At 49.2% G+C, this 18,673-nt stretch overlaps 1 protein-coding gene across 2 annotated transcripts in view; it reads right to left on the bottom strand.

The window, feature by feature from the left end:
• Positions 1 to 8,919: 8,919 nt before the first annotated feature.
• The window catches only part of LOC115636997 (alpha-2-macroglobulin-like), a 58,524-nt gene continuing 48,770 nt past the window's right edge, over positions 8,920 to 18,673 (bottom strand). For both annotated transcript variants that reach the window (XM_030537800.1, XM_030537807.1), the window contains exons 32-36: positions 14,309 to 14,399; positions 11,023 to 11,091; positions 10,471 to 10,573; positions 9,491 to 9,532; positions 8,920 to 9,029 (exon numbers count right to left, since the gene is read on the bottom strand). In XM_030537800.1, coding sequence (XP_030393660.1) covers positions 9,004 to 9,029; positions 9,491 to 9,532; positions 10,471 to 10,573; positions 11,023 to 11,091; positions 14,309 to 14,399 — 331 coding nt within the window. In that variant the 3' untranslated portion in view covers positions 8,920 to 9,003. The remainder of the gene's footprint in view (positions 9,030 to 9,490; positions 9,533 to 10,470; positions 10,574 to 11,022; positions 11,092 to 14,308; positions 14,400 to 18,673) is intronic.

Below are 18,673 nucleotides of genomic sequence, written 5' to 3'. Positions count from 1 at the left end.
TACACTCTGAATGCATAGCTTTTGTCTTTGTAAATTGTTCCTGTGGTGAACTGCCCTATGCAGCTCAAAATACCTTCAGGACTGTGTTAGGTGACTTCAGCACTGGGAGGGGTTGAAGGTGAGTGTAAATCCCTCCTGAGACAACTCTGACATTAGTTCCTGAGTCAATCTGAAAGTCAATAGTCTTGCCATGACCGTTCAGTTTCACTCTATCAGCAGGCTTTGGATAGATCCCAGAAACAATGACTCTTCATTGTCTAATTTGGTGCAGCAAACAGCTACAAAAAGGCCATATTTCATGCATTATTAAACCATGTTCCTCTGACTGGACATGTATTTTGAGATATGACTTTTTCCACATCTTGTGCATGTATTCTGGAATTTGCCCCTGTTAGCCTAAGAGTTCTTTCTCCTTGTTTCAGGGATCTTATGATGATAATGACTTTTGACATTCAGCTGTCTGTTTACAGTTTGTAAGCTAGTTCCAGGTTTGTCAAGTTTTTCAAGTTTCGCTAGATTTTGCTGTTTCACCAGTTAAGACTGTTTTGCTATTTGAATAGCTGTGGCTAAAGTTAAATCTTGTTTCAATTGTAGATGCTGTGGAAGGTGTATATCTGTTATCCTAATAACTAGCCTGATATTTTCATGTTTTGCATTCCCCAAAATCACAGTTTTCAGCCAATGTATGTAGCGCTCTTATAAAACATTCAGCATTTCCCCTGATTCTTGAATTCTCTGGTGAAAACATGATATGTCATAAACCAGGTTTCTCTGAGGTATAAAGAGTGCATCAGAGATAGCCAGAACCCTTTTATAGTCATCTTTGTGAGTGTCTTCAGTAAAATCAAAGGATTTAGAAATATGCTCTGCCTTCTTCCCCAAAGCACTAATTAAAAAAAGATACCTGTATTTCGCCAGTTTCTTTGTGGAGCTTGGTGGCAATGTGAAATCTTGCATAATATTGTTTCCAGTCTATCCATTTTAAGGTTTGCCAGAGCTGAATTTCTCTGGGGCATTGAAGAGTGACATGTTGATGAGTTCCTGCAATTGCTCTTGATTTGTTCCTTCTGTTTGCACTCTTTGTTGTTTTCCTTTTGTCTGTTAGTTTACTCCTGACATCATGTCAGGTACTTCTGTATTAGGCCTGGTCTACGCTATGAGTTTATTTCGAATTCAGCAGCGTTAAACCGAATTAACGCTGCACCCGTCCACACAACGAAGCCCTTTATTTTGATATAAAGGGTTCACAATATCGATATCAGTACTCCTCCCTGATGAGGGGAGTAGTGCTGAAATCGGTATTGCCATTTCGGATTAGGGTTAGTGTGGCCGCAATTTGATGGTATTGGCCTCTGGGACCTATCCTACTGTGCACCATTGTGACCACTCTGCACAGCAATCTGAACTCAGATGCACTGGCCAGGTAGACTGGAAAAGCCCTGCAAACTTTTGAATTTCATTTCCTGTTTGCCAAGCATGGAGAGCTCACCAGCACAGGTGACCATGCAGTGCCAGAATCAAAGAAGAGCTCCAGCATGGACCATACGGGAGTTACTGAATCTGATCTCTGTATGGGGAGATGAATCTGTTCTATCAGAACTCCATTCCAATAGACAAAAAACCAAAACATTTGAAAAAATCTCCAAGGCTATGATGGACAGAGGCTACAACAGGGACTCAACACAGTGCTGCATGAAACTTAAGGAGCTGAGACAAGCGTACCAGAAAGCCAAAGAATGAAATGGACACTCATGGAGGGAGGGGCGACTGACAACTGTAGCTATCTCACAGTTCCCACACTCTCTGAAAACCATTTGAATTCTTGGCTGAGCTCCCAAAGCCTGAAGGGTCAAAAACATTGTCGCGGGTGGTTCAGGGTATATGTCGTCGCCCCACCCCCATCCTCCCTGTGAAAGCAAATGGAAAAAAATCCTTTCTCACCTTTTTTCAATGTCACTGTATGTCTACTGGATGCTGCTGGCAGATGTGGTGCTGCAGCGCTACACAGCAACATCCTCTTCCCTTCCCTTCCCTTCCCTTCCGGACAGTAGATGATGCAGTATGACTGATACCCGTCATCATTGTCCTGTGAATGCTCCTGGCTGGCCTCAGTGAGGTCGGCAGGGGGAGCCTGGGAAAAAATGGGAATGACTTCCGGTCATTCTCTCCTTTAAGTTTTGTCTCCTGGAGATTCACTCCTGCCTGGAATATCATAGCAACTGGAGGCTGCCCTCCCCTCCCCCCTTTGATCTCTGCTTGCAGAGGCAATAAAGTCACTGTTGTTTCAAATTCATGCATTCTTTATTACTTCATCACACAAATGCCGGGATAACTGCCATTGTAGCCCAGGAGGGGTAGAGGAGGAGGGAAGCAACAGGTGGCATTGTTGCAGGGGCATCCCCTAGAATGGCATGCAGCTCATCATTTCTGCGGGATGTCTGGGGCTCTGACCCAGAGCGGCCGTTTGCCTCTCTGGTTCTTTAGTAGGCTTGCCTGATATTCTGGGCAGGACTGACTCTCCCTTTAGACAAAACGTAAAGAAGGGAATGATGTGGGAAGTTATTTCCATTTTTGTCCATGTGCCCCCGGCCGACATCACTGAGGCTGGCCAGGAGCACCCATGACAGCAGCAGATGGTACAGTATAACTGGCAACTGTCATTGTCAACTTGCAAAGCAGCAGACAGTACAGTAGGGCTGGTAACTGTCTCTACTAACTTGCAAAAGCAAGGGGATACTGCTCTGTAGCGCTGCAGTACTGCATCTGTTAGCAACATCCAGTAGACATACGGTAACAGTGAAAAAAGGCTGAATGGGCTTCATGGTTGCCGAGCTATGGCGTCCGCCCGGGCCATCTAGGGAAATGGGTGCAAAATGATTGTCTGCTGTTGCTTTCATGGAGGGAGGATTGAGTGACGACATTTACCCAGAATCACCTGCGATACTGTTTTTGCCCCAGCATGCATTGGGATCTCAACCCAGAATTCCAGTGGGTGGGGGAGACTGCGGGAACTATGGGATAGCTACCCATAGTGCAACGCTCCAGAAATCGATGCCAGCCTAGGCACATGGATGCACACCGCTGAATTAATGTGTTTAGTGTGGCCGCATGCACTCGACTTTATACAATCTGTTTCCAAAAACTGGAATAACTGTAAAATCAGAATAATCCTGTATTGTAGACATACCCTCAGATATGGACTGGCTACAGAGCTTGCTTATACACACCAGATGTGTTCTACATAAGATCCTTTAAAGCTCTGCCGGGTATGGATGAGGTTCATTGAAATAAGCTATGTTACACACAGTGCAACTTAGTGGCTGAACAGTATAATATAGTTTAACCTTCCATTACAAGACCCTACCTAGTCCAGGACCTAGAACAGGACCTGGCCCAAGGATAGGCAGAAGAACTCGTGACCATCTTGCTTGGCAGGCTTTGCACTCCTTGTGTGTCCAGCAGCCCAATATTGACTTTGAAGACTTTAAGGAAAAGGTTCTGGCTGCAGTTGGGTCACAAACACCTGAGAACCAGGGCCAGACTGTCTCTACGGTGACCAGACGTCTCAATTTTATCCGGACTGTCCCGATATTTGCTTCTTTGTCCCGCGTCCTGACCGGACAAACAAGCAATTTTGCCCTCCGCTCCAGCGCACAGGCGGAGCCCAGACAGGCTCTCGCCCCCCTCAACCCCAGCCCCTCCTCTCCCCATTGGATCCCTCCCCAAATCCCTGCCCTGGCCTCGCCTCTTTCCCAAGAATGCTGCATTCCTTCTCCCTCCTAGGCTTGCGTTAATTAGCTGTATGGTGCTGCAAGCCTGGAGGAAGGGGGTGACCCCCGGCACTCACCCTGCGAACTGCTCCAGTCCAGCTTCTCCAGGAAGGTGAGCATGTCTCGGCAGAGATCCTGCAGCGGCTCCCTCCGCCTGAGTCCCCGGTAGAAGGCGAGGCAGGCCTGGGAGTCCTGCGCCATGCCCATGGCTCACAGAGCGGCCCAGCCCAGGCAGGGAGGGCAGCTGGAAAGTGAGCCAGGCTGCCCCGGGGATCTAGCGCAGCGCGTGGGCTTGGCAGCTCCGGGCCGGGGCGCTCTCAGCTGTTGTGGCCACCATAGAGTCGGGTGGAGATGGGGCTGTGCTGCCTGGTGGTGGCAGCAGGGGAGTGGGGGGCTCTAGCTTTTTTATTTTTTCTCCGCCACCGGCTTTCCCCTCCCCTCCTCCACCCTGATATTTCATCTTTGTCATCTGCTCACCCTGTCATCCACATTCTGAGCCAGGGTTACCCATACCTGGCACTCAGGCCCAGCCAAGGGTGGACTGAAGATTCCCAGCCAGCATAGAGAGACCCACAATATCATTTCTCAAGACACAGGCTGGCAGCAAATGACCCATCTTTCCTGAGTGTGACCAAGCATCCTGGCCTCCACACACCATTCTATTAAAATGGTTGGTTTAGTTGCCATCACCTTAGCTTGGGGGTTGCATGAAATTCAAACTCTAAGGGTTGGAGCCTTTTGTACAGTATTGCATAAAGATCGTCAACATCTGTGGCTTGTGTAAGAGACGTCCCTATTTCCAAAATCTAGAGCAACTATCTGGAGTTAAGTTCACATTCACCAATTGTTACTCCATTGTCCCAGCTTCTAGCTCAGTTGCCCCATTTGGCAGCGCTGTACTACAGTCATTTTCTATATAGGGACTCCAATCACCCATCTTCTTAGGGGGCAATGGCTAACTGCTCACCTGCAGGGGCTCTGTGTGGCCAAATGAAGAAGAGAAGGCAGTTACTAACCTTTCTGTAACTGTTATACTTCAAGATGTGTTGCACGTGTCAATTCCATTTTAATTATGTGCATGCCCATGCACAGTCACTGGAAATTTTTCCCTCAGTGGTACCCATTGAGTAGAATCTAATGCCCTCTGGTGAGATGCAGTCATGGCGTGTATAAGGGAACCAGCTGACCCCTCACCCTCTAAGTTCTTTCTTGCTGGCTAACTCCGACAGATGGGCAAGAGGATGAATCGTGGAATGGATATGTGCAACAAATCTTGAAGAACAACAGTTACAGAAAGGTTAGTAATAATTTTTTCTTCTTCAAGTGCTTGCACAAGTCCATTCCATGTTAGGTGACCCCCAAGCAGTACTCTAGGAGGTGGGCTCAGAGTTCATGGACAAGAAGATTCCAACACTGCTCTACCAAACCTGGCATCACCCCTAGCTTGCTGGGTGATGGCATAATGGGAAGAAAAATATGCACTAATGACCAGGTTGGCGCTCTGCAAATGTCCTGGATTGGGATGTGGGTTAGGAACATTGCTGAGGAAACTTGTGTTTTCATAGAATGGGTGGTCAGGATGGCAGGTGACAAGGGCAATGAGTTGCATGGGCCTGTGGTGCCTGGGCTCCAGCAACATTCAGGGCCTGGGGACCTGGCTCCATCAATGTTTGGGGCCAGATCTCTTCCCCGGCCCCGCACGCCTCCCCCAAGTGTCCCATGGGCCCCACTTGTTGCCTCCACTTGCCTCCCCTAGGCCCAGAGCATGTCCCTGCCTCTCCCCCTCAGCTCCACACTGACTCTAACTCCACTCTGCTAGCTCCGGGCATCAACTGCTGCCGCAGGGTCCTAGTGCCCTCCATTCACTGGTGCCAGGGCAGGCTGCCCTTACCCTGCCCTTCTACCTCAGACCCTTCCCTTTTCCAGTGGGACCTTCCACCAGTACAGGGACCCCCCCTGCCCATAGTCACTGCTCCTGCCCCATGTGGGGCAAAAGGCAGCCTCATCCCTCACCCTAGTGAGGCTACAGTGAGGGGCAGCAGCAGGGGAGGAGGTGCACATGTGATGGCAGCCCCCCTCCAGCACCCACCACAAGGGAGGTGAGAGGGCTTCCTGGACCTGCAAGGGGCTCTAGGAGCATGTGCAGTGACAGTGGTGGGGGTGAGTGCTGCCAGGGGAAGGAGGGAGCCCTCCCCCAGAACTCACTTCTGCCAGCTGGAAGAGGGCTGAGGTGTGTCCTCCTCTCTGGCCTCAGCCCCGAGGCAGCCTGCCTGCACCCCAAACTCATTCCCAGCCCTGCCCCACCCCAGAGCCCACACCCCCAGCCAAAGCCTTCATCCCCCCTCACCTCAACCCTCTGCCCTAATCCTGAGTCTCTCCAACACCCCAAACTCCTCATCCCCAGCCCCAGACGGAGCCCTCATCTCTCGGCACCCTAACCCTCTTCCCCAGCCCTAAGCCCCCTCCTGCAACATGACCCCCCCAGCCCCACACCCCAGCCCTCATCCCAGTCCTCTGCCCTAGCCCTGAACTCCCTCTCAAACTCCTCATCCTTAACCACCACACAGCCCTCACCCTGCACCCCTTCCCTCCGCACCTGCCTCCAACCCCCAAACTCCTTTCCAGAGCCTGCACCCCTCACCTGCTTCTACACCACCATTCCCATCCCAGAGCCTGCACTCCTTATCCCCTCCTGCACACACCTCCCCAGCCCAGAGCCTGCACCCCAACTCCCTCCCAGAGACTGCCACCAGCCCTCCGCATTCCCTCCTAGAGCCTGCATCCAAACTCCCCCTCAGAGCCTGCACCCCTCACCTCCTCTTGCACCCCCACTCCCTGTCGCAGCCCGGAGTCTGCACCCAGCATCCAAATGCCATCCCAGAGCCCGCACCCCAGATCCCCTTCCCCACCCAAACTTCCTCCCAGAGCCCAACTTCTCACCCCTTTTGCACCCAGACTCCCTCCCAGAGCCTGCACCTCTCCTGCACCCCAATCCCCTGCCCCAGCCCAGGGCCTGCACCCCAGATCTCCTCCCCCACTCAAACTCCCTCCTAGAGCCTTAGGCATGTGGGTGGGGGCGGAGTTTGGGTAGGTGGTGTTTGGGTGGGGACGGGTGGGATCTAGCCGCCACCAAAATTTCTACAAACCTGCCACCCCTGACAGGTGATGGGATGGCCACTTGCTCATAGTACATGCCAATGCAGGAAGTGATCCAAGATGAAATTATCTGAGCCGAAATGGGTGGACCTTTCATCCTGTCTACTACTGCCACAAGAGAGGCATGGATTTACAGAATGGTTTGATCATTTCTACATAGAAAGCTAGTGCACACCTAAAATCCAGTGTATGGAGACACTGCTCTTCCCTATTCTTGTGTGGCTTCAGGAAGAAAACTGGCAGGAAAATAACCTGGTTACTATGAAACTGTGAAATCACCTTCGGGAGAATGCAGTGTGGGGGCAAAGTTGTACCTTGTCCTTAAACAGCATTGTATGTGGTGGTTCTGAAGTAAGGGGCTTGATCTCTTGATCTCTGAGACCCTCCTCTCCAAGGTAGGCTACCAAAAAGATGACCTTCCAGGAAAGGCATGACAGAAGGCATGATGCAAGTGGCTCAAAAGGAGGGCCAGTAAGTCTTGTCAGGACCAGGTTTAAGTCCCATGGGGGGAATGGCTTCCCGGATCTGTGGGTATAGCTTTTCTAAGCCCTTGAGGAAGCAAATGGACATTTTGTGCAAAAATACTGACCGACCAGCTACCAGATGGTGAAAAGTTGAGATGGCTGCTAGGTGTACTTTAGTAGATGAAATAGCTAGGCCTTGCTCTTTTAGATGAAGTAGATACATTTGTGGTTCCCAGCCAATGGGAGCTTCAGAGTCAGCGCTCAGGGTAGGGGCAAGATGCACAGCCCCCATGGCTGCCCCGTGCCTAGGAGCCAGTGGGATGTGCCAGTCACTTCTGGAAGCCACGGGGAGCCAGGGCCAGTAGGAGCCTGCCTTCGCCCCACGGCACCACTGACCGGAGTTTTAGCGGCCTATTAAAATCTCTGGGATTAGTTTCAGAAGCCACCGGGAGATCGATTCCAATTCCAGGAGACTCACGGCCAATTCGGGAGGGTTGGCAACCCTAGCCTGTGGGGGAACCTCCCTATGGCCAGGGCCCATAGGCACAGGTCCCACAGACCATAGGTGATCCACCACTGTAGTGCAGACAGGCCCGTTAGGGCATGAATAATGGGGCCCCCACAGCAGGAGACAAAGACATAAAATAAGGTGAAAAGCTGGAGAACTAGATGCAAGGATTTCTTTGTGCAGAGAAAGGGCTGAATAAAGTGACCTATGAAGGTATTTTGAAATACCTAAATACACATAGTTTGGCTAAATAATGAATAACTAGAAGGCACAATAATTCACTACATGCATTTAAAGGGAAATTCTTTAGGGGACTTGGACAGGTAAAATTATTAGTAAATGGGCTGAAACCGAGAAAAGGGAGTGTTTCAGGAAACATTTTCTAACTGTGAAGGGACTCTCAGACTGTGGAGTAGCTTCCCGAAGGGAAGGAGGTTGGAAGTCCCATTAGCTGAGGCACTTACAACTAGTATTATATAAATCCCTGGAACATGCCATTCAATTCTAGGACAAAGCACTTGTCACAATGTTACACGCTGTGGCCAGTTGGCACTGCATGGAAGCAGCAGGGATGCTTACAGACTGGTATTCCAAATCCCCAAGTCTCGATCACTTCATCCAAAGGAGACCCTATTACATGTTAGCTGTATCAGGCCCCAGCACACAACTGAGTATTTCTGTTTCCAATCTGTAGCAGGCAGGGAGCATCTACAGTCCCACAGTTCATGTTCACAAGTAAGGAACAATCCCGCACTAGTTGCTAGCTGGAAAAGGTGAGGGCTATTGGACACAATGGTGCTTAGCAGATCCTCTCCCACAGACCCTTTCCCCTATTCTGGCTGTGCAGGGCAGAGCCCTAGCTGGATGGGACACACTTTGGCCTGAGAAGTCCTGGGTGAAGCTGTGATCTGGGGCTGAACGGGGATAAGGGGATTGGGAACAGAGAGGCCAGGAGCCACTGGTCAGGTTGGTGAATTCATTTATTTGTAATGTTTATTTCCCAATTCTTGCTGCTGTTTTCTCTCTGTTGCTCCATCCATCTACCTCAGCCTGCGCAGGGGCTAAGCAGGTGGGACGCGGGAGGCTTGGAACACGACTCCATCCCTCACACATTGCTCTGCTCAGCTCCCACTGTGAGGGGGAAAGGAGCGGGAATGGGAGGGGTTTAGAAAAGAAAATTGCCACTCCTCCCCTAAGCCTGGGCACACATCCAGGGCTGGGCACGGCTCCTCCTTTAGGGAGCACAGCCCTGCCAGGGCCCCAGGCAGGAGATTCCATGGCCCTGACTTCTTCCCACTAGGGACAGGACCTTGCCACATCTGCCTCCACACAGAGCATCTCATAACACTGGGGAATCGCAGCCCAGTTGGGATTCACCTGGGGTCACAGGATACTCGGTGCCATAGACATGCTGAGGCTCAGCTCGGACATTTGCTTTGGGAGTGAGGTGCTGATCTGAGGAGCATGTTCTCTCCCTGGCCCTTTGTTCCAATGGGACCCAGCACAGAATGGAGTTGAGTTCTCGCAGTGGGGAGTAGGTATGGGGGTGCTGTGAGCAGGACGAGGGGAGGAAATGGCTCTTCATACGCTACCTTTGATGCAGGGGGCGCTGTACTCAGCGATGGCAAATTCATCTGGAAGACACAAAGGAAGGGAGATGTGATCAGGGCTGTGTAAGACCCAATGAGGACTCCTCACACTTTCACCAGGCCCTATGGCAGAGAGCTGGCACTGCATCAGAGATCTCAAGCAGGAGAGGAGGGAGCCCTGTCTCCAAGGGCACTGGGGGAAGCTCAGCCAGGATCCATGGGAGGAAGGCAAAGGTTACCTCAAGGCTACAGCACAACAGGTATCTCCAGCAGGTCTGTGCCAGGTGCCCTATGTCCGTTTGCACCTCGTCTGACACACGACCGCTAGGGTTGCCATTGGGCTCTGGTTTTGTCACCCGATGTCCTGGCTGGGAAAGTGGAGGAGCAAATGTGCCTCCCCCAGGTCACACCCAGAGCTGAGATCTCAGGGTAGGATCTGAACCCAGGACCCTCCCAGGTCCTTTTGGCCTCTAACCCACCTGGGTTGGCACCTTCCCTCTACCGTGTGGGAGGGGTCTGGGGCTCATGGTGTGAGCATGAGGCCAGTGGAATATGATCCCTCGCCCATAATTCCAGTGTGCCCCACATTCTCATCTGGGAAAAGGGTGACACTGCTGAGATGGGCCTGTTGTGTCCAGGGATGAGATGAGGATGCTGTCTGCATGGGGCAAATCAGTGTCAGGGATGGTGTGGCAGGGCCGTTCGGGTTGGAAGCAGGAGGAGAAGGGAATGGGGTTTGCCCTTGAACCTCCATAGGCAGTCGCTGAGCAGGCAGCGCTGGCGTGAGGTTCCCAGCTCAGCCCGAGGCCTGTCCCTACCCTCAGGAGGCAGCACGAAGGTGGGGAGGTGGATCATCGAGAGAACGAGGCCAAACACAATCCTGAGCCCAGCGAGTCCCCCTGTGGCTCTGATTGTGGCCTCTCCCCTCCCTGTGACAGGCCCACGGGAGCTAACGTTCCCCTCAGCCCTGCCCCCACACACACCTGTCTCGTAGTAATCATAGACTTTCACCAGTGCCGGCTTCAGGCTCTGTATGGGGAAGTCCTGCTCCACCGCGAAGGAGAAGCTCTGAGTCACATTGCTTACCTGGAGTCGGAGGGAAAACAGATGAGACTCAGGAGGCAACTCTGAGGCACCTCACCGTCTCCTTCCCCATCTACCCCGTGTCCCTCCATTGTTCCCCCATCATGATCCTGCAGGCCCAGCATCTGCCCCCCTTGGTTGCAGGGCCTGGCAGGGATTCAGGCTCTGAGGTAGAAGAGAGAAGCCCTGCCATCCCAATCCCCCTCCCCCAGGTACAAGCTGCTCTCTCTGGTTCCCATAGGCTGTGGGGAGAACAGTGTCCCAGCTCTATATGTTGGGAGGAGCAGGAAAAGCTGCACAGAAATGCTGGGGAGCAGCAGCAGCAGCTGCGCAGGAATACATGGGTTTGTTTTCCCTGGCCAACGCCTGAGAGATCCCCACTCAGTGCCTCTATCAAAGGTATGTCAGGGGGTGACTCTCCCTGGCCCATCCCATCCCCTGTGAGTGCTCACCTGCTCCATGTACAGCAGCACGTGATTGGTGCTCAGTTCTGTGTGATGGATGTGGTGATGTCCTTCCAGCTGCCAGCGGCCAAGGGAGAGAAGCAGGATGTCACTGAACCCCCTTCGAATCACCCCAGAACCCTAAGGAATGGGATGCTGAAGCAATCCCAGAGCTGTTAGCAATTATCTTTGAGATCTCCTGAGGACGGGTGATTTCCCAGGGGATTGGAGGCAGGGAAACAGAGTATCTATCTTTAAAAATGGGAACAAAGCAGACCCAGGAATTCATAGACCAGTCAGACTAACATTCATACCAGGAAAGATAGCCAAAGAAATTATTAAACAGTCAACTTGTAAAGCCCTAAAATGGAACAGGATTACAAGATAAATCCAGCATGGATTTGTCAAGAACAAATCATGCCAAACCAACCTCACTTTCTTCTCTGAGAGGGTTACTGGACTAGTGGATAGTGGGGGCAGGGAGGGATAGGAAAGCAGTAGTCACCAAATATCTTGATTTTAATAAGGCTTCTGACACAGTCCCACCTGACATTCTCATAAGGAAATCAGAGAAACGTGTCCTAAAAGAAATTATTATAAGCTGGATGCGCAAGTGGTTGAAAGACTGTACTCAAAGGGCAGTCATCCACGGTTTGCTGTTAGACTGCTAAGATGCATCTAGTAGGGTCCTGCAGTGGTCAGTCCTGGGTCTGGTACTACTCAACATGATCGTTAATCACTTGGATAATAGAGTGGAGAGCATGCCTCTAAAATCTGTGCATGATACTAGCTGAGAGGGGCTGTAAGCACTTTGGACAGGATTAGAATTTAAAACCATCTTGCCAAATTAGAGAATTGGTCCAAAAACAAGAAGATGAAATTCAGTGAAGACAAGTACAACATACTACACTTGAGAAGGAAAAATGAAATGCACAACTACAAAATGAGGAATAAATGGCTGGGGGTAGTTCTGCTGAAAAGTGTTTGTGGGTTAGAGAGGATCTCAAATTTAATATAAGTCAGCAATGTGATGCAGTTGTGAAAAAGGCTAATATCATTCTGGGGTACATTAACAGTCATGTCATATGTAAGAGATGGTATGTAATTATACCACCCTACTTGGCATTGGTAAGGCCTCAGCTGGAATACTGTGTCCACTTCTGGGCACAACACTTCAGCAAAGGTGTGGATAAATTAGAGGGAGAACAGCAACAAAAATGATAAAAAATGTAGAAGACCTGACCTATGTGGAAAGAGAAAAACTCTGGGCATGTCTAGTCTTGAGAGAAGAAGGCCGAAGAAGGACCTGATAACATATTTGAATACTTTAAAGGGTTGTTATAAAGAGGATGGTGATCAATTGCTCTCCATGTCCACTGAAGGTATGACAAGAAATAATGGGCTTAATCTGCAGCAACGGAGAGTTAGAAAATTTGTCCTAAATCTAACCTAACTGTAATGACAATTAAGCTCTGGCACAGGCTTCTAGGGGAGGCTGTGATTTCCCATTACTGGACATTTTTAAGGACAGGTTAGACAGACACCTATCAGGGTTGAGCTAGGTTTACATGGTCCTGCTTCCTCACAGGCAGCTGAAACTTCCTCATAGGATGACCTCTTGTGCTCCCTCCCATTCCTACAATAGAGTCCTGCATGGGACTATTTTTTAATCCTGCTCCCACCCGCTCCGGCTATTATGGCAACGGGTCCTGCGGGATCCCAATCCCACTGCAGAGCTCTACACTAGTCCCACACAGGGCTCTAGCCTATAGCTCTGTGGTTCTTTGCTGGTGCCATAGGCACTGACTGTGGGTGCTCTGGGGCTGGAGAACCCATGGAAAAAAAAGTGGGTGCTCAGCACCCAATGGTGGCCCACTGATCAGCTCCTCTCCCTCCCCCTCAGCATCTCCTGCCCATCAGTGGTCAGCTGTTCAGTGGTGTGCAGGAGGCTCTGGGAGGGAGTGAGAGAAACAGGGGCAGGAAGAGGCAGAGCAAGGGCAGGGTGTGCTTGGGGAAGGAGGTGGAATGGGGATGGAAGAGGCAGTGTGGGGGCAGTCCTCGGGGGAAAGGGGCAAGTATAGGCAGGGCCTGGGGCACAGCAGGGGTCAAGTGCCCTCAGGGAAGCCAGCAAGTTGGTGCCTCTGACTGCTGCTTTAAAGGAAGAGGCAAAATCTGTACTATGGCCCCAGGGGCAGTGCGTAATGCAGCTGGGAGAGGCTGAGCCTCCCCAAACCTCTGCTAATGTGCCCAGCCGCAGCCCAGGGGCTGGGCCACAGCAGGGCTCAGAGCTCCTCCAGAGCCAGGGATTGGGGCTGCTTGGCCAGGCCAGCTGGGGTTCCTCGGTCTGTGGTGAGGGGCTCAGGGCTCTTCTGGCCCCAGTGGGTGAGAGTGTGGGGGCATGAGGGTGGGGCCTCAGGCAGAAGGAGCAGGGCAGGGATAGAGCCTTGAGTGGGGGGGGGGGTCCTCGAATGGGGGAGTTCGTGCACCACCTATGTATGGCCCTACCCACCTAGTGGACTGAGATGTGAAGTACCACGGTTTGAGACCTGTGGGGCTAGGCCACAATCAAGGGCAGCATCAGTGCAGTGTCTGACTCATCCCCTGAGGGAAGGGCTGAGGCTGTGGGCACTGCTTCCCCTGTGCTGCTCACAGGCATCATTAGTTTGATGCCATCACACCTCAGGGCCCCTCAAGGGACACCTCCCAATGTCTGAGTCTCCCTGAGGAGATGCAGGGCCAGGGTGGGCTCAGGAGTTGCAGTGTGTGGGGGGTGGGGAGGTGTTAAAGCTGTGGGAGAAGAGAGGGATGCAGGGAGGTGGGGGCTCATCACTCTCTCTCCCAAGCACCCCACAAGCAGAGCCTGACTTCCCCTTACAGGAGCACTGCCCCCTCCAGGGGAGACTGTGAGGTGCCTCCAGACAGGCCTGCTCCCCTCATGTGTAACAATTTATCAGGGAGTTTCTGAGTGGGCGCTCAGGGGAATGGGATGGGATGGGATGGGGAGGGCGTGGGGAATTAAGGGAGGGTCAGAAAGAAGAGATGGGATCAGAGAGACGGAGACAAAGGGGGTGGCCTGATACTGGAGAAGGGACTAAGGAGGGGTCAGGTTGCACCAGTAAAGTGAGGGGTTGGGGTTTGGAACTGACTGGGGCCAGATATCCCTGAAGTGGGGTTGGAATCAAGGGGTCCTAGATGCCCACTGGGTGAGGCTGGGGTTGTGGGGAACTAGACTCCATTGGGTTATGGGGCAGATAACCCTGGGGGGCTGCAACCCATACACAGAACAGACCGTTACCTTCCTCACTGATGACTTCATAGGGATGAATCCTGAAAGCATCTTAACATCAACGATGACCATGTTGGAGACGGGGCGTTTCCCTGTGTAACTGGGAGACCAAGCGGGAAACAAAACAAGGTTTAATACATCTCAGCACGGAGCTGATGCACCTCAATCCTGACCTGCAGCACCTTCCACCCTGCCTGGCTCCTGCTAGTCCAGTCCTGGTCCCTGGCTCCCTGCTCTGCCACTACCTGTCATTCTTGTTCCGCAGTCCAGTGCCGCTGCTATCCCAGTCCTGGGCTCCCACAGAGCTCTGCCAGTGCCCCTCAGTCCTGCCCTTGGAGCAGTGGAAGTTTGTTGAAAGTCCCTGAAACAAGACGGCATCCTTTCCAATAAGGGGTTTAGTTAAATTACTCCCATCATTGGTGGCAGGAGGAGGAGGGAACAATTTAAATCAGGATTTAAAACACTTGTTTCTTTTTAAATTATTGATTTAAAATAGGGTTGAGGGATTGTAGAACCAATGTAAATATTGGTGTTATTGCTACTTTAGATTGCAGTTTGTGATGAACTAAGTTATAAAGACTCATGTTTCTAAATGCCACTACGGCTAGGGGATCCTATTTGAATTTGACAGAACTTTTAGACAGAAAAACAAAATCCTGGAAGTGAAGGTGCTGTTTCTGCAAACTGTTTAGTAGGAACTGTAAGGGACATATAGAACAGGCCTGGTTTGAATGATTAATAAGTAATGATTACTTCCGGCTCTCAAAAATGAGAGAAGCTTTTCACCTCCATTTATCCCAAAATAGGATGCTCTTAGGAATAGTTCACATCAGGTGAGACCCTTTGTCTATGGATTCACACTTCAGCCAAGGTCAGGAGTTGCTCTCCCCAAGAAGAGAAACTAAAATGGCTAATGAGAGTATTGTTAATCGCCTAGAAAAGAATCTCTCATTATTTGCATATGGACAAAACCTCTTTCTCCCTCCTAATCTAGCTAAAAAGAACTCCAAGTTATCAAGAAAGGGTCATTCCCTGCTTTCCTATGCAAAGTGGCCCACTGCACATTGAGTGGATCAAGAGATGGGTGGGGAAGCTGTAAGTTAAACGAACCAGAAGTGTGGCTGTAAGACTGAAGGTCAAACTACCCATTTCCCCAAGAAATCCAAACCACAATCTTTCACCCCAAATTAGAAGCTGAACATTCTTCTTGCTAGTAAATATTAACCTTTTATGATTTTTGTATGTTAAACTCTCGTAATAGTTTTATATACTAACCAAAAGCCTTTTCATTTTGTGTATCTATATAATTATTGCCAAATACATATTGAAACTAACCTAATGGTGAAGGGAAGATGATGGAATTAGGGCAATTGTTTACCCTGTTTTTTACCCCGATTTCACTAATATAGCCCAGACAGCCAGGGAAGGGAACTCCTCAAAACTACTGAAAGTTATCTACAGAAGTATGTTCTCATAAACAAACCTGAGCAATTAATAAGGGATGCTTATGATCCCGTTATGTTCTGTGATTGATAAGAGGTATTTGTTGTTACAGATGGGTTCTCTAATGGATGGAATAATGGCCCATTGAACATGTTTTTAATTCATTAAGAACTTTCAGTTGTTACAGCTGTTAGTAATAATGGCTGGATAAGAAATTCCTTTTTACTCAGTCAGGTAAATGGAGGCCCATAAATGAAATTCCATCAGTAACTAGGAAAACAGAACATATGGCAAAAATAATCATGGGAAAGTACTTTTCCCTCCAAAAAGAAGTTTCTTTATCTCATATTGTATAAAAGAAAAGAGGGTTGGAAAGTTAATTTGGGAATGAACACTCTCAGCATTTCACAAGGTACAGAAGAAGGGAATATATGTGAAAGAAAACAGTCAAATATAGTAAAAATCTTTAATGAAACAAACTGTACCATAGAATCCCTGTGGATATAAATTCCATGTTTGAATAATAAGAGTATAGCAGTAGGAATATGCTACTGACCACCTGACTTGAATAGAGACCGTGAGTTACAAGAGTGAAATGCCTGCAATTTTTTAAAAACACCATAATAGAGGCTCAAATTATATGTATATCCCAAATAAAAAAAAGTAAGAGGACCAAAAAAGTGCCATTGTGGCTAAACAACAGAGTGAAAGAGGTTGTTAGAGAATAAAAGAACATCTTTTAAAAACTGGAAATCAAATTGACAGAGGAAAATAGAAAAGAACAAACTATGGCAAATCAAACGTAGAAGTAAAATTGGGGAGGCCAAAAAAGAATCTGAAGAGCAACTAGCAAAAGGCCTAAAAACTAAGAGCAATTTTTTAAAGTACATCAGAAGCAGGAAACCTGACAAACATCAGTGGGGCCACTGGACAATCAAGGTAAAGGAGCATTCAAGGAAAAAAAGGATTCATAGATTCATAGACTCTAGGACTGGAAGGGACCTTGAGAGGTCATCGAGTCCAGTCCCCTGCTCTCATGGCAGGACCAAATACTGTCTAGATCATCCCCGATGGACATTTATCTAACCTACGCTTAAATAGCTCCAGAGATGGAGATTCCACAACCTCCATAGGCAATTTATTCCAATGTTTAACCACACTGACAGTTAGGAACTTTTTCCTAATGTCCAACCTAAACCGCCCTTGCTGCAGTTTAAGCACATTGCTTCTTGTTTTATCCTTAGAGGCTAAGGTGAACAAGTTTTCTCCCTCCTCCTGATGACACTCTTTTAGATACCCGACAACTGCTATCATGTCCCCCTCTCAGTCTTCTCTTTTCCAAACTAAACAAACCCAATTCTTTCAGCCTTCTTTCATAGGTCATGTCCTCAAGACCTTTAATCATTCTTGTTGCTCTTCTCTGGACCCTCTCCAATTTCTCCACATCTTTCTTGAAATGCGGTACCCAGAACTGGACACAATATTCTAGCTGAGGCCTAACCAATGAAGAGTAGAGCAGAAGAATGACTTCTCGTGTCTTGCTCACAACACCCCTGTTAATGCATCCCAGAATCATGTTTGCTTTTTTTGCAACAGCATCACACTGATGACTCATATTTAGCTTGTGGTCCACTATAACCCCTAGATCCCTTTCTGCCGTACTCCTTCCTAGACAGTCTCTTCCCATTCTGTATGTGTGAAACTGATTGTTCCTTTCTAAGTGGAGCACTTTGCATTTGTCTTTATTAAACTTCTTCCGGTTTACCTCAGACCATTTCTCCAATTTGTCCAGATCATTTTGAATTATGACCCTGTCCTCCAAAGCAGTTGCAATCCCTCCCAGTTTGGTATCATTTGCAAACTTAATAACATGCATCCGACGAAGTGGGTTTTCACTCACAAAAGCTCATGCTGCAAAACGTCTGTTAGTCTATAAGGTGCCACAGGACTCTTTGCTGCTTTTACAAACTTAATAAGCGTACTTTCTATGCCAACATGAGTTGTTGATGAAGATATTGAACAGAGCTGGTCCCAAAACAGACCCCTGTGGAATCCCACTTGTTATACCTTTCCAGCAGGATTGAAAGCCTTTAATAACTACTCTGAGTACGGTTATCCAGCCAGTTACGCACCCATCTTATAGTAGCCCCATCTAAATTGTATTTGCCTAGTTTATCAATAAGAATATCATGTGAGACCGTATCAAATGCCTTACTAAAGTCTAGGTATACCACATCCACCGCTTCTCCCTTATCCACAAGACTTGTTATCCTATCAAAGAAAGCTATCAGATTGGTTTGACATGATTTATTCTTTACAAATCCATGCTGGCTATTCCCTATCACCTTACCACCTTCCAAGTGTTTGCGGATGATTTCCTTAATTACTTGCTCTATTATCTTCCCTGGCACAGAAGTTAAACTAACTACTCTATAGTTTCCTGGGTTGTTTTTATTTCCCTTTTTAAAGATGGGCACTATATTTGCCCTTTTCCAGTCTTCTGGAATCTCTCCTGTCTCCCATTATTTTCCAAAGATAATAGCTAGAGGCTCAGATACCGCCTCTATTAGCTCCTTGAGTATTCTAGGATGCGTTTCATCAGGCCCGGGTGACTTGCAGGCATCTAACTTTTCTAAGTGATTTTTTACTTGTTCTTTTTTTATTTTATCTTCTAAACCTACCCCCTTCCCATAAGCATTCACTATGTTAGGCATTCCTTCAGACTTCTCAGTGAAGACTGAAACAAAGAAGTCATTAAGCATCTCTGCCATTTCCAAGTTTCCTGTTACTGCTTCTCCCTCCTCTCCAGGAGCAGCGCCAGGGTTTTTGGCACCCTAGGCGCAGGGCTGGCTCTAGCCATTTTGCCGCCCCAAGCACGGCGGCATGCCGCAGGGGGTGCTCTGCCGCTCGCCAGTCCTGCAGCTCCGGTGG

Source organism: Gopherus evgoodei, chromosome 1, assembly GCF_007399415.2.
Source record: "Gopherus evgoodei ecotype Sinaloan lineage chromosome 1, rGopEvg1_v1.p, whole genome shotgun sequence".
NCBI classification, from domain to species: Eukaryota; Metazoa; Chordata; order Testudines; family Testudinidae; genus Gopherus; species Gopherus evgoodei.
Note: the sequence above shows the minus strand (reverse complement) of the source record. Positions and strands in the feature narration are given on the sequence as shown.